General features: G+C 55.6%; 1 protein-coding gene across 1 annotated transcript; it reads right to left on the bottom strand.

Moving 5' to 3' along the window:
• Positions 1 to 5,023: 5,023 nt before the first annotated feature.
• On the bottom strand, positions 5,024 to 7,574 carry Cbx8 (chromobox 8). Its single transcript, XM_038328281.1, has 5 exons — positions 7,431 to 7,574; positions 7,003 to 7,046; positions 6,725 to 6,790; positions 6,564 to 6,630; positions 5,024 to 6,169 (listed from the first exon to the last, which is right to left on the bottom strand). Exons 1-5 carry the CDS (start codon positions 7,497 to 7,499, stop codon positions 5,327 to 5,329), a joined length of 1,089 nt encoding a protein of 362 aa, XP_038184209.1. The 5' UTR covers positions 7,500 to 7,574; the 3' UTR covers positions 5,024 to 5,326.
• Between the last annotated feature and the right edge of the window lie 7,891 nt (positions 7,575 to 15,465).

The raw sequence follows: 15,465 nt of genomic DNA, 5'->3' as shown, positions 1-15,465 counted from the left end.
CACTTAGGCCCCTAACCCCAACTGATGAGGAAGGAGATGGGTGCTGATTACCTACCCTTCCCTAGTCCAAGACTCGCCTTTCTCTCTTCGGCATGAATTTATTCAGAATTTCTTCTGGCCTCCCAGGAGAATGGAGTTTTCTTGGAAGTATAAGGAAGATGGACCTGCAGACCCACCCCTGGCATAAAGGCTGCTGGGATTAAGGTTCTCTGGACAAGCTACTGACAGAAATGCAAACTTTACTGCAGTTTGCCATCATGTGTGGAACCCAATTCTTGATTCTTGCAAAGTGGGCGCCTGGCAGTTTGATTTCTCTTTTGTTGTTTTCAGTGCCTGTTTCATTTTGGAGAAGGTGGACTAGGGCAGTTGGAGCCCAGATCTGTCCTAGGGGAACAAGCTAGCAGGGCAGGGGCAGGTAGTGGCCCTGGTTGGTCAGCTGGGCTCTTTGAGAACCTATGTCTAAAAGGAACAAGGTCTCCAGACCAGAGTTGGGGGTGAGGCTGGTCAACATTGCTCATTATTCATTTCTGTGCTGATTTAATCAATCCACCGCTAGATTTAATGGAGGGTACCTGGGAAGACGGTGAAGCAGGGCTCTGGACCACCGGACACCATCTTCCCGCTCTCTACCCGTAGTGGTAGAGGTGGATTCCCAAAGACACCGAGATGATGCGGGGCGATGCGGCGATGCGTGGTAGGAGGAAAGGAGGCTTTTCTTTGCGCCTATCCGGAACCAGAGAGGGGGAGGGGTGGCACTTGGGACAGGCGCTGAGACCGTCGCCTGTAGAGGGCGCCCGCTTCCCACGAAGTTCGGGCCCGGGATTTTGAATGTTGGTTGGGAGGAGGGAGAATGTGCCCGCTGTCCTAGACTGTCCCGAACTCAGTTGCACGCTCTACACCTCTGCTGCTCCGAGCAGTCCCCAATCGACTCAGTCTCTGGCCGCGGAATGAAAGCCCAGGCCTCAGCCTATGGCTTCTCACCTACTGTCCGCCAAATTTCCATCTCTAATGGCACCGAGACCCTTCCAGCTCCCACTCACTCCCACCCTAGGCTCCGCTGTATGCGAGCCACCTCTGACCTGGAAGACTTTTTGGTGAAACGAGGAAAGCCGTGGATGCACCCGCAGAGAGCTGGGGCAGGCTAGTAAACCATGGGCGTCCAGGGCACAGAACCAGGCCTCCATCAGAGCTGCACTCTGTGAGCATCAAAGAGTCCGAATAAAAAACGGCTCTTTGCAGAGCCATAAGTATTCCATTCAACCAGTGTTTGTGTTGGGCCAGGCTCAGCTCCGGCAGCAACTCGAGTAGGTCCTGCCAATGAGGACATAGGGAAATCTGCCTGAGCAAAGGCGGTCGGGGGCCAGGGGTCCCCACACCCGGTCTTTGCTCTGCGGGAGAATATGCCCAGAAAATTCGCTAAGGGAGCTCTGAGTCCAAGTTAAGGTTGGTGGTGACCAAAGAAGGGAGAACTCACGCAGGGTCAGTGCGGGTCTCATCCCTATATTCAGGTGATAACGGTGGTGGCCCCGACTGTAGGGCTGACTGCTGAAGTCACTAGACCCAGACCCAGCCACCCCACTGCTTTCTTGACTCCCTCATGGCCGTCCCCCTCCGGTGGGCCCAGCAAAGAGGGTGCCCGGCCCAGAGCGCCTTGAGGTGGCCTAAGAAATAGTCCTTGGACCTCTTGGCGTCTGATATCCTGCTCGACAAGCTGACGGCTCAGAGTCCGAAGGGCACTCGATGCTCAGTGACCCCGCTGAGGCAAATTCAGACCTCAGGCGTCGACCCAGGACCTCCCACGCAGGTCACTGAACTTGAGAAGGGAGCCGAGAGGGCTCTGCCAACTGTCTAGCCACTGCTTACTGGGCCAAGGGCAAAAGATGTGACCTGGCCCACATCGGGCCTCCCCTTGGGCTCTGCGGGTTCTGACGGATTGCGGTGGCTTCTTCGCAATGGAGCGACGTCTGCCTGGGAATATGAAGGTAGAATCAGGTTCACTGTGAGGTCCTCTTTGGGAATCCGGAGTCGTGTTTGCAGCCACCTTACCCACCCCACCCCCCTGTAAGAAATCTGCAGCCTAGAGGATCGAGAACACCCACCACGAGCATCCCACTCTATGTTCCCCCTCGACAGCCCCTCATCCAACCTTGGGGTATCTACTGGAAAGAACACCAGGGTCTAAGAAGCCTTAGGGACTGGGGGTGGGAGCGCAGCGCGGGATTGAGGATCGGCGGGCGGCTGGCTCCGGGTTCACTAATCACATCAGCGCGCTCTGCGCCAGCTCCAAGCAGGCAGTTGCCTAGCAATACCCGCGAATTCAATTCCTCAATCAATAGACGGAGGCTCTGCATTTCGGGGACCGCTGGCGAGGCTGTGGAGGTCTGGAGCACAAGTCCTATAACAGTATTGGGGAGCAACGCTTGGATCGCCAGCAGTGAGTCTGCAAGGCTCTTGGGTGTCAAGAGCTATGGACCGCTGACATAGAAGCGGGTGTGGTGCTGGGGGGAAATCCTCCTTCAGACTGAGTAAAGGAGCCCAGAGGTCGAGCATATCATCTCAGGGGTCCCCGAATTCTGTCTGGGACCCAAAGAAGTACAGCCAGTAGTGAAGACAGCCTCCCAAGAGAGCTGAGAGCAGTCATGACTCTCTCCCTCTGCAACCCATCTCCCCTCACACTCCCACAGAGTTTCCTAATTGGGAAAGGGCCTTTTGGGGGGAATCCAACCCTACTTTAGAGAATGTGGGCGGAGGTAGGGGCACCAAGTGGGTAGTGAGAGAGGAGGCAAATGTCATTCCTTTCCAGGAACTCTACTCTGTTTTGGGAGGAATAAATAAATAGATAGTAGATAAAATAATGAAAACCAAGACACATGTTTATTTACAAAGTATATATTTAAACACGTAAAAAGTGATACTGAATACAGACACATTCACAACCCAAGAAGAAGATAGGTACCGAAGTTTCACTCTTGAGCTGAGGCGGCGATCAATTCGAGATTTGTATATATCTGAAAATTCAAAAGCCCAACACGTGCTCTGCCCGTCTGCGTTTGCAGACTCGGAGCCATGTGGCCCCAGACCCCTGCCCACCCCCCACCCCCAGGTCAGCCTCTCAAGAGCGAGCTAAGGAGACACACACAACGGCCATGGACAGATGGCAGGACGAAGGGGAGAGAGGGCAGAACCAGGAATGCTGAAGGGAAGGAAGGTGCGAGCGAGCAAGGAAGGAGAGGAGAGAGAGGAAGTCGTCGGCAGTCAGGTAAGGGACTCCTGTCCCAGAGTTACGGTCCACGCGGTCACAGAAGTGCCCTCCAAAGCAGGTTTACCTGAAAATAGGGTCGACGTCTAGACAGACACACGGTCAACGGCGCTTCTTTATACAAAGTCGAAAATACCAGTTTTACAAATATGAGCAGATAAAAATCCCCATTCCAGGGGCTTCTCTTTAGGCGCAATTTGATTTTCAAACAAATAAAAACACATAGAATACACCGTTTTTTCTTTTTTTTCCTCCCTCTATTTAAAGGCAAAGAAAGTCTGGCGGGAGGAGAGACTGAGACGCTGGAGATGGGGAGCCAGGAGTACAGAGGACAAGGCTGGGGTCTCTCTCAGTTCCTCCCCATTACCAAGCTCCTCTAACCTACCCCAGAGCCCCCCCCCCAAGTCTGTGCTTTGTCCCACAAGCAGAGCCTCGCGCCCCTCCCTCCAAAAACCCTAGAAGTTAGATCGCCTGCTGGCCCTTTAAGGGCGGGGAGGGCGGAGAGGCCGCAAGATCCCTGCTGAAAGGGGCAACCTTAGGCTGGGGGACGGATTTGTGCTTTTGAGTCCGAGCTGCGCGTGGCGCCGTCCGGAGTGGGCCGAGACCAGGGGCGCAGAGGGCGGAGGGGCGCCTCGTCCTCAGCCGCGCCCGCTCCACCTCGCGCTCCCCCGCCCTCTTCGGCGGAGTCTGAACGTCGAGTTCACGTAGCGGTAGCGAGCACTCCGAGAATCGAAAGGGACTATAAATTACAGCTTTTGCTTTTAAGAAAGAGGAAAGGGGGGGGAAACTAAACTTCTAATGCACATTCTTGGATGGGAACCCCGCCGATCCCTTCCGCCCCGAGCCCCACCTGACCAAGTTCCACTTAGGCTGCGACCCCAGCGCTCAGCTCGACTGGCCTGGTGCGCAGCCCGCTGCCAGCCCCGCGGGGTGGCCTGGCGGCTGTTCGTCCTTCGGAGAGCAGGGCCCACCCTCACCCGACGAACCAGGCTTGTCCAAGTCTTCCTGGGAGGTGGGGCCGCCCTGTCTTCTGGCAAAGATAGAGGACGCGCAAAGGAAAAGTCCAACCGAACATTTCTCTTGTAAAAACAACTGTCTGGTGCTCTGGGCACTGACGCGCAATCCTCCCGATTTATCCTGGCATTTCGGGAATGTAAACAAATTCGCTGGATTTCTTTTTCTCTCTGGAAAGTAAGGGAAGGAATCGAGGGAACGGGGAGATTTTTGTCCACATGACACACACACACACACAATCCTCGTGTGCGGCGCTCACGCCTCCCATAAAGTGCATCTCCTTGTGTGGTTATGGGAGAGCTGTGCCCCACCCACTCGTGACTTTTTCCTACCTTCAACGACACGCGCGAAAAGTTATTTAAGTTAATACTTTCCCCCTAATTGATCACTTAATCTTGAGAGAGAGAGAGAGAGAGAGAGAGAGAGAGAGAGAAAGAGAGAGAGAGAGAGAATAGAAAATAAAAAAAAAAAAACTGGGCTGACCCCACCCCCTTTTTCTGATTGGGAAGCCAACCTTTTGTTGGCCTAGCTGACCAATGGGAAGGAGAGCAAAAAATCCAGCCTGGGTGCTAGGAGCCTGGCACTGGGAATCCTCGGTGGAAGGAGGTGGCCGGCTGAGCCCCACCACACACCCTCCAGAATCCCAGCACCCAGGCCCCCAACTTTCCTAGTGTCCTGTACCAGCTCAGTCTGTCTGCCCCTACCAAACCACAATCTCTCTCTCTTTCCTTGTTTAAATAAAAGAACTTCAAGAGTTGAAATATATATATTTAGATATTTTTCTTAAATAACATATTTACATCTAATAGAAAATAGAACTCTAGATAATTTTCCAACCAGAACTGAGGAAGGAGGAATGAAAGGGGCTCCAGGGGGACGGTGTGAAGTTAAGGACAGGACCAGCCAGAAGGCCACAGCCACTCAGAAGGCCACAGCCACGCAGAAGGCCACAGCCACGCAGAAGGCCACAGCCACTCAGAAATAAAAAAAGCCTAAGCCACATTGGAGCTCACTCTCCCCTGCTCTGGTCCTGGGCTCCCCGTTCCCAGCAATTCATCTTTTTTCCTTAAAGAAGCCTTGGTCCGTGTTACTCTCCTTTATGGTGACGGTCAAAAAGTTTGAGGTCACATCTGTGACAACCACCTTCTCCAGGTTAGTCAGGGAGGGGCTCCAGGACTCTTCTTCTGGGTCCCCCAAGATTCTGGCCACTGGGATCCTGGCGATGAGGGAGGGCCTTCCCCCTTGAGCCCCCATGTCCCGATACAGACTCCCCACTGAGCCTGGGGTACCTGAACTATGTCTGACCCTGGGGCCACCAGGATCCAGGGCACCTTGGCCTTTGGCCTCCAGGAAAGCAGCCCTGTGTTTTATCACCCTGGCTGGAAAGGTGTCCACAGCCAATTTGCCTGAGGCCTCTGCCGAGCTAGGACTGGTCACACCATATTGTACCAGGTCTGAGTCCTGCCTTCGAGCAAGCTGGATCACGCTGTGGCCCGCTGGGAACTTTCCTGTTGCAGAAGAGGTGTCATCCAGCTTCCGGCCTTTGAGGTATTCTCCAAGGCCATCACTGGGCTCTCCCAATGGCCTCTGGGAAGGGTCTAGGAGCTCCTTCCGGGGCTTGGGTCCTCGCTTCTTGGAGCTGTCCCCTGGAGAGTTGGGCTTGTCATCTACGCGGCTGGCACCTCTTTCTCGATCCCTGTCCCGGTCCCGAGGTGGATCTGCCCTGCAGGCACTGGCGCTGCTCCCTGGTGGGGATAGGCCTGTGTTCCGAAGGCCCTCTCGGGCTCTGGATGTAGATGCCAAGTCCTGGGGTGATCGGCCTGGGTACGGGATCCGGATGCCTCTGGCGGAATCACTTCTGAATTCATAGGTTTTGGCCTTTGCCTTGGCCTGGGCCTGCAAAGAGAAGGCAGTGAGAAGAAGGAAGCAGAGCCCCGCCCCCCACGTCCTCCAGCCTCGACCGCCCAACTTCCCCCAGATGCCTGGGAAATTCTAATTGGGGTGGGGAGGTGGGCTTAATGGTTGTAGTCTGGGGGAGGGGAAGGGGGTTTGTCTGGGAGCAGCCATTTGCAACCAACCTGTAGTTCATTATAGGTCTACTTGGGATGGCTGGAGGGAGAAATAAAGGTCTTTGGTGTAGCTAAGCCCCACCTCCTCGATGCTGCCACTGACTTGATCAGAAGACTCCCAGATCACAGACAAGCATAGGGTATGGACACCCACTGATGGTTCCACAAGCCCTCCAGGTCCCCTTTGAATGTCACACTCCACACTGGAGACTGCCACATACCTTGAGAAGAAAGGTTTTAGGCTTGGGTCCTCGCTTTTTGGGGCCATAGAGCTCCATCTCCCGTTCCCTAAATAAAGAAAAGGAAAAAAGGGGGTGTGTCCTGGCGGCACCGAAGTCAGCCTATATGGGTTCCAGGGAGTAGCTGGGCTAAGGGTCTGTACCTTTCTTCAAAGGCTGCAAGCAGGCGAGCATCCAGGATATTTTCTTCGGGCTCCCACGTGCTGTACCTATAGGAAACCAGGAAGAATCTAGCATCAGTCCCTGAAGCAAGGAGAGAGAGAGAGAGAGAGAGAGAGAGAGAGAGGAGGGAGCAGAGGGCGTGTATGTGTGTAACTTTTCCGGCTGCCTTGTGTTGTATTCCAGTGTAAAGGGGAAAAGAGGAAGAAAAGAACCCTCCTCAATATCAGTGTGGGGTTGCGATTGCATATAACCTACTTACTTCTGCGACCAGCCCTTCCATTTCACGAGGTATTCCATGCGTCCCTGTGGATGCAAAAAGGAAAATGTATGTGTATGTGCATGGAGAGGAATGCAAGACGAGGACACAAGAAATACACGCAAAAATGCATGCACAAAATGAATGCTCCAAACACTACCGCCAAAGGCACCAGCCCGCTGCAGCACCCCTGCAGAAACGCTGCACAAAGTGCATGCACCGGCATTCATTCCCCCACCCCGCCCCCCATCCATGCAATCTGTGCACCGCTGCAAGTCTAAGAGCGCAGGGGCTGAGCCGCCGCCGCCGCCACGGCCGCGGCCACTGCTGGGACCTGGGGGAAGGGAGGCTGGGCTGCAGCAGGGGGAGGGAGCCCGGGCCCTGGTAAGGGAGGGCCCGCCGCGCCGCCGCCCGCTGTCCCCGTCACCTACTTTGCGAATACGCCGCTTCAGGAGGGCTTCGGCCGCGAACACTCGCTCCCCCACCGCCGAGAGCTCCATGTTGACTCGCCGCTTCCCCCCTCGGCCGCTTCCAGGAGCAGAAAAGCAGCAGCCAGCGCTCGACAGCCCATAATACTCTCTCGCTGACGTCAGTTCTCCTCCCTCCCAGCTCGCCCTCCCTCCCTCTCTCCGCCCCCGCCCGGCGCTTCCTCCCGCCCCACGTGTTGCTAACGACGTTGCTAAAGCCGAGCGGCCTAGGCCGGTTCTGCAAGCGCTGATTGGACCAGCGTCCAGCCACGCCCCTCTCCCCGACTCCCCCGCGTTGCTACGTGACCCGCGTTTCAATCGCCAAGGGGCGGAGTCTCCGGCCACTCCAGAGACCAGGGAAAGGTGGGGGGGGGGGAGTTGCCGTCAGCGGAAGTGACGCGAGGCAGGGCGGGCTGGGCCGCTGTCAGTCTGCACGGCTAGCCAGGGGGGCCGCTGCCCTAGGCTCCGGCCCCCGCCCCCCCTGCCCTGCCGCCCAGCGGTTCCCCCGGTGCGTGGCGTGTCCCCGCCGAGCCCTCTGGGCTCCACGCTTAGGTCCCAACCAGGCGCCGCCCCTCTGCAGACCCAGACCGTCCTCACCCTCCTCTGCCCCGGCCGGCGCCATACCCTCCCCATCCCCCGCCGCTAGTACAGCACAATGCACAGGTACTGGGGAGCAAAGGGCCGTTCCCGAATCCCCGGACCGCGCTCGGGCCGAACCCACTGGTTCCCTGACCCCTCCCTTGCGGCCGCGCACCCTCGGTCTCCATGGCAACGCCCCCTCCCTCCATCGCCAGCCCCAAACCGCTAACAAATCAATGTACCGGCTCTTGGTCTCCAGTCGCACAGCGTTGCCCGCGCCCACCCTCCGGGCCCGGCGAGCCAAGCCGGCGTGGGCACTTCCCCGGGCTCAGAAACCCAAAGCAGACTGAGTGCCGACTAGTGCATTACCACCTGAGCCCACCCTGGGCTGAGACCCTGCAATAGGGGTCGCGTGCCTTCTCTTCCCACCCCCATTGTCCCCAAGTCGCAGCCACCTGCCCCAGCCTTCTTCTCCCGCCCACTCCACTCCTCGGCTGTGGGAGAAGCCAACCCTGAGCACGCCTGTCCCGGCCTGGGTGGATTTAGTGCACGGATGACCACCGAGGCAGAGCGTAGAGATTGACTAGTTCGGTGGGGGCGAGCTGCTGGGGGCGCGGCTGGCCTGCTCCAGACCGGGGTGCATAGCTAGAGCACTTCCTGTCTCGGGCTCTTCTCGACGACCTGCGCGGAGGACACCCGACCAGAAACATCGGCGTCGAAGTTGAGGAGAGTAGTGGTATCTACTGCGGCCTTGAAGAGAGAGTCCCCACGCGAAGAAAACGAGTCCTTGGTAGGAGGTGAGGGTCGCGCAGAAGTGCCTCGGTCCCTCCCGCACGAGCTTGCTCTTGCTGACCCCTCATCCTAAGCTCTCCTTCCTCCGCGCTTGGTAACCCCTGTTGAAGCCTGGAGGTTCAGCAGCAGCTACCCCCACACTTCTCTTTAACCACCCAAGCTCCAGATCACAGAGCCCGACTCCTTGGAACACACAATTTAGTTAAATCGCGATTATCAACTTAACTGCAAGCAGTTTTTACCCTGTCAGGGAGGAGATAGAGGAAAAGGAGAGAGAAAGAAGAACGATGAAGACGGTAAACCAACGTAAACCAACGAGCCAAGAAATCTGGTTCGAAGGGCAGGAAGCCCAGAGCGCAAAGTTGTCCTCAGGTTTAAGGCGCTGCGCACCTCACGCGCGCGGGTGCTGGCCTTGGGGCAAGCGCGAAGCTGGGCTCGCTGCACGGCTCCTCCCCAGGGCTCCTCTTGCCTCCGCGTCTGGCCTCCAGTTTTTGGCCTCGCTCCCTGACAGTATAAGGTGTGCTCCAGGTGAGGAGTCTCATCTCTCTGGTTCTTAACGAACAGCTCATCCACGAAGCCCAGATCGCCCCCGTGACCCACGCCCGCCGCCTTCAAGAGGCCGCCGACCGCCGCGTCCTTAATCATAAAAAGTCATTCCCGGTAACAAATAGTTTCGTCGGCCGGTGCCAGCGATACAGCTGTTTCTGTTTAAGCTTAAATACTTTCCAACAGTTTGGGCAGTAAAAATAAAGTCGGCCTCAGCCGCCTATAAGTGTCTGGTTTCCCCGCCCAGAGAAAGCCCACCCTAGCCCTCGGCCGGGGTCGTTCTAGTCGCTCCGCCTGCCCGCGCTTGGAATCCGCTGCCCGCCGCGGGCGTTGGCTGTCGAGCCACCCTAACCTTGAGCTTAGCGGGGGCCTCGGCTCTGCAAGTCTGCTTCGGGGCCACCTTGAAGCGGGAAGCAGGGAACTGCGTGGAGGGGTGAGGGGGGACGGAGGTCGGGGGCGGGAGGGGATCAGCTCGCCTCATAGCCTTTTCCCACTCCTGGGAAGTTTGCCCGACAAGAGGAAAGTAGTGGTTTCCCTTCAGCTTGGGTTTCAAGGAGAACGCTGTCTGTCCCCAGGTTGTGCGTGCCCTCCAGTGCCTTCCCGGACCCGGGGTTTTCAGGAGACAAGGCTCATCGGTTGCTGGTTTCAGTTTCACCTAACAATCTCCAGCTCTCTTTCACTCCTGTTGTTTTCCCCCTCCCTCCTTTCTCTCCTCCATCCTCCTCCTCTCATTCCCTAAACTGTGCTTCTTTACTTAATTAACCTGAGAAGTTAACGTGAAGGAAGAAAGTCCCTGGCTTTTGCTACCCCTGATGGAATAGTTAGTGAAGTGATTGCTTTCTTAGCTCCATTTTCCCCTAGTCTTTATGCTTGATGGTAATTCTTCCCCAACAGCTTGCTCAGTACAAAATTAGTGCTTGGGAGTTGTCTGGGTTGAAAGCCTGGGGGTTCCCGCAGAGCCCATTGCAAAGTTGGAGCTGGATTGAAGAGCAAAGGAAAGGCACAGAATAATCAGAGGTCTGAGGAAACTTGGTTCCTGTCTGTAGTAGGAGAAGAGTATGGTCCCTCAGTGGATCTTCTCGGAGGAGGTGGGATATTACTTTTGCACGGATGCAACCGTGCTTCCAACTGCATGACCTGGAACAGGATTGCAGAGGAGTCAAATCAGGTCTCAGGATGGCCTCAATCCTGGACAGTTCAGAAACAAAGGGAGAAGTGGATATCTGAGGGATGGGGTCCGGTTAGGTAAGAATGGGAAGATGCCTGTGTGTGCCAGGAGGGGGCACTAGTAGATGCCCTCATTCCAACCAAGTCTGGACGGGTTTGGACAGCTCAGCTGTTAGCGCCATCCTTGGAGCCAATGCAAGAAGGCTTGCCCAAAGCCCACTTTTTTTAAAAAAAATTGAAACCTCCCCTGCCCACCGGCTCAATTTTCCACACCTCTTCTCTCCTCCACACAAGGCCTTTTCCCTTTTAAGTTAGAAAATCGCTGTTCCCTGTGCACCTCCCAAAACTAAACAAAAGTTCCAAAGAACAAGAACCCGCTGCTGTTAATCCCACTTCTAGGCAGTTGCTGCTGCCAGGTTTGCGTGCGCCGCCTCTGCAGTAAATAAGGTAACTGCTTCCTATTACTTTAGCCCATATGGCTGCAATTTGAGTGTCTTTGGAGACAGTGAGTGTATAGGGGCAGGGAGGGGGGAAACACGAGGGGGGGAGTGAAAGTGGAAATCAAATGCTCTTAGATCGCTTTTTTATGAAGGAGATTGTCTGCGAGTCTCTTAACAGCCCCTGGCTCCCAAGATGAACTGCCCTGTTTTTTGTTTTTTGTTTTTTTTTTTTTTTTTTATTTACGGAATTGCAGGCACCCGCTTGCCTGGGGACACCTGCTACGGCAACACACACACACACACACACACACACCCCGCCCCGGGCCTATTCCTCACCGGTTTAGGTGGCCAAGTTTGCCACAGCTCTTCTCCACCAAGAGCTTAGTAGGGGCAGGGCGCCCGCCCTTCCGTCCTCTCCCTCCCAGCCCACCGAAGTCGCCTAGACTCCCCTGGAGTCCGACTTGCACTGCAGGCCTGCGTCTGGGGCCACTTAGGCCTGGATGTGTTCGCTGTCCAGCGACTCAGCCTCCCGGGAGGGAAGCCCGAGGTTGGTGCGGTCCAAGGGAAGATGGGCGCGCCGGGTTGGGCGCTCGGATTCTGGGTCCCCGGCCAGACCAGCAAGCCCCAGCGCGTCCTGCAGCTTGAGGCTGAGGCCGGGCCTCGGCTAGTTCTTTGGGTACGTTTCAACTGCGCGGCTTGGCGGGCGTCGGACCTGCTCAGTCTTGGCCACGCGCGCACGCGGGCGGATTTGGAGCTGTGAAGTGAGCAAGAGTGGTTCCGAGGCGTGGCCATGTGGATCATGGCCTCTGCAGGGCCCATGGCCCGTGGCTGACCTCCTGCCGACCTGGAGCGGAGCTGGATCTGTCCACTCCTGCCTTGCCGTTGTCCCACAGCCAGGGCTGTGTGCCTGCTGAGTGGATTGCCGCCTGCCGCCAGAAACTGGTAGCGACTACCCGATGCTCTAGACAGAGGTCCGAAGGCCTAGTCTGTCCAGGCTGACTGGGATTTCTGGAGTAAGCTCGTTTTTTAGTTCCCAGAGCAAATCTGGCCTTTTTTGTTTGTTTTTTGTTTTGTTTTGTTTTGTTTTCTGTTCTACAATCCCTCTTCACTCCTAGGGACGAAGAATGGGCAGTGCTGAACAAGAAGGGTTGACCACCATAGACGGGGCCTCCACACACCAAAAACCACACAACCTTACACACACACACACACACACAAACACACACACGTACATGGGCACTCGGACATAGAGACATCCAGACACACACAAACCCTTTCCATGGGAGAAAGCACCGCAAATTAAGCCCATCTATTGAACAGTTGCTATGGCCCCAGCCCTTGCCCCAGCCACTCATGGAATCCAGGGAACTCAACTCTCCAGTCCCTACCTATAGGTAATACTGAGGCATGCTCTGGCCAAGACACAGAGCACAAAGGTGCGACTTGGGAACACCTAAGATGGGTAGCTCACACACACACACACACACACACACACACACACACACACGCCCTGCACAGTAGGGTCTTGGAGACTCCTAAGATGGGTAGCTCACACCCCCTGCACAGTAGGGTCTTGGAACTCTTGGGACATTGTAATTTCCCCTAGGCTTAAGGAAAGAATTGGAGATAAGAAAGGGCTTGAGGTCAGGTCCTGGGTTGGTCGCACAAGTCCCTTAGCAGAGCCCTCAGCCATAAGGTGAGAGGTTCTAGAAGCCAGCCCATCGAGCTGGAGGCTGGATGTGGCTGGAAATCTTCAGAGCTGCAACTACTGTAGGCTCTGAGAGCAGTATGCCTGTATAGGCAAGTTATTTGATCTGCTTCAGCTTCTAACAGTTATTTCTGGAGACAGAGCTCTGTTGTTTTGCAGTCTGTAATCAAACTTGTGATCCTCCTGCCTCAGCCGCCCAAATACAGAGATTACAGGTGTGTACCACTATGTACAGGCTCTCACTAAGGTTTTTGTTGTTGTTTGGTTGGTTTTCAGTTTTTTGAGACGGGGAGGGGGGTCTCCCTAGCTGTTCTGGAACTCGCTGATTAGGCTGTCCTCGAACTCACCGAGATCTGCCTGCTTCTGTCTCCGAAGTGCTGAAATTAAAGACATCAGCATGCCCCGGCCCTCACCAAGGTTTTAAAAAGCGATGTTAGAATGCTCGCCCAACAGGGTGCACAGGTTACATGGGATGCAAAGGAAGGATCATACTGTTGGACGTAGGGAAACACACCGAGATATGTTTATCTATGTGACGACTGTGGCTGTTACTGCTGTTCGAAAGGCAGGTGGTAGCTAGTTGCCAATGGGGGCCACCCACCCTTCTTAGAATCTGTCTACGTACCTCTTGGACACAGTTTAGATTCGCCGGGGACGGTGGCTAGCCAGAAGAAAAACTGGCGCTTCTCCTTCGAGTGCCTGCCCAGCGCGCGCCCAGGATTGGCGGCGAGAGCACGCGCACAGCGGCTAACCCAACACGCATGCGCGACGTGGGGCGGACCCTCTTCCCCCTCCCCAGTGTTTTCCCGGGAAAGCAGCCTAGCTGGCGCTGGTTGCGAAAGCCGTCCCTTGAAAGTCGGAGGCTCCCTAGGCGTTCTAGAAGAGGCGGCTCAGTGGCGGGCCGGAGAAGGAGTGGCCGCCCACCACCCACGTGCTAGGAAGGGCGCCTGTGCTTGAGTCTGGGCCCTCTGTTCCCACCGCCTAGGCACAGGGGTTTAGACACGACGCTGTAGAGCCAAGTCCAAGGCGAGACCGTGAAGTGAGACAACAAAACAATTTGTGACAAATGATTTGGATATAGTGCTTCAGAGTCCCGTCTAAGATCAGAAATGTATCCGAAGCCACTTCCCCCACCTGAAATATGGACTCTTAGGCTGTCCCCGACCACCTGACCCTTTGACAATAAGCAGCCTGTGACTCAAGGAGCCCCAACTTTAGAGTAACCTCGATTCTGTTTGCAGAGTCAGCCTGCAGAGTCAGCCTTCACCCTGGTATGCGTCATGACTGGTGCCCATCAGGAAGATAGGTAACTCCCACCATCCCATAGGAAAACAAAGTTGGAAACCTGGCTAGGGATGGTGGCACCAGAACTTGAGCGCAGTTAAGACGTCTGGCCCTCTGTGCCTCCTCAAGCCGTAGTTTGGTCACAGTGACATTTCAGCAGCCATACGCTGGACGGTGCAGTCCAAATACCACCTTCCAACACACACCACCAACTCCCAGTTGCCACACAGGCTCTGTGTAGTCCCAAAAGAGCTCCAGAGACGGGTGAGGCGGTCTGCTGCGTCAGATTTTCTCTCTTCCTATCCCGCCCCCAAGCGGAAGGAATTGAAGTGACTTTTTCCAGAGACGTCGGAGACCTGTTCCAGCCAAGTGCCACTGCCTCCAGAGGTGGTTTGCACAGAGAGCCGACGTCCAGTGTCCTGTTTTAGAGGTCAGAAAAATCGAGGTGCTGGAACTACCATTCGGAGAAGCACAAGTAGTCGGTACGAGGCTGAGCTTTCCCGAGGTCACGCCGAGCAGCTGGACCCGGTGGCCTCCCGCCAGCGGCAAAGCTGGGCTTGCGCTACTAGAGTCCACGGAGAAAATGCAAATGCTTTCCTAGAGGACTTCACAAAACCTCAGCATCCCACACTCTTCTGCATCATTCCCAGCACCCATCAACAGGGGTTTCCGTAGAACTGCCACACACGTTGTCCTAGAAGGAGGGACCGCTTCCCGGAGGGAACGCTTCCGGGCGTCGAGGCCAGCGCTCCACTTCCCGGAGCAGCCTAGATAGTTCCAGAGTTGCCAGAACTCATTGGGCCAGCGATGGCTTCATCTCCACCTTCCCCGACCGCTCCGGGTGACTCGGTCCTCTGAGAAAGACCTAGAAAACCCTTCGGGTCAAGAAGCCCTGAACCAAGCCGCCCATCGCCTCGCTTCTTCTCTGGGCAAAGGAAGCCTGCGTCTGCCCCGCGCAAATACACACACACTCACAAACACACCCTCCCTACTCTAGCAAATCAGATTCCGGGAACGTAGAGCCTTATTTACGCTCTCTGCCTCATCCCTTGACATTTTGCACTCCCGAAGTTGGGGCAGAAGTAATTATGCAAACATCTGGGGCTGTCCTGCGTGCCTACCCTAGCCGCTTTCATTCACTCGGTGAGCCCAACTCCCTGATTTGCATATTAATGGCTTATCTGAAATAACACACCAATCAGGCAAATTAATTTTTTCTTCGACTCATCCGTGAGACTCTGGAAACAAGCTTAGGGCTGGAGAAGCTGATTTTGTTGAGGGTGTCTGGTCCTTAGGACTAGAAAGAGAGGAAGTTTAGAAGCAAGGTTCCCTGTGAGGAGTTTCTGTGTTTTTCAAGTTTCAACCTTTCAAAGCTCAGCTACTCCTTAGACAACCGGTGAAGGGCGCAGCCACTGTGAGAGTGGCCTATGACCCCCTGTCCATTGCCCTTTCTACGGCAGAAGTTTCTAATCGGGGTGTGGTT

This window comes from Arvicola amphibius, chromosome 4 (assembly GCF_903992535.2).
Source record: "Arvicola amphibius chromosome 4, mArvAmp1.2, whole genome shotgun sequence".
In the NCBI taxonomy this organism is placed as follows: Eukaryota; Metazoa; Chordata; class Mammalia; order Rodentia; family Cricetidae; genus Arvicola; species Arvicola amphibius.
This window is presented reverse-complemented; position numbering and strand designations above follow the sequence as displayed.

Bases quoted from the DNA above. Each gene is read 5' to 3' on its own strand.
- Cbx8 (XM_038328281.1), bottom strand. From the start codon at position 7,499: ATGGAGCTCTCGGCGGTGGGGGAGCGAGTGTTCGCGGCCGAAGCCCTC. The intron at 6,791-7,002 runs GTAAGTAGGTTA...GGTTTCCTATAG, and splicing joins TGGAAGGGCTGGTCGCAGAA to GTACAGCACGTGGGAGCCCG. The intron at 6,170-6,563 runs GTATGTGGCAGT...TTCTCTTTGCAG, and splicing joins CTAAAACCTTTCTTCTCAAG to GCCCAGGCCAAGGCAAAGGC.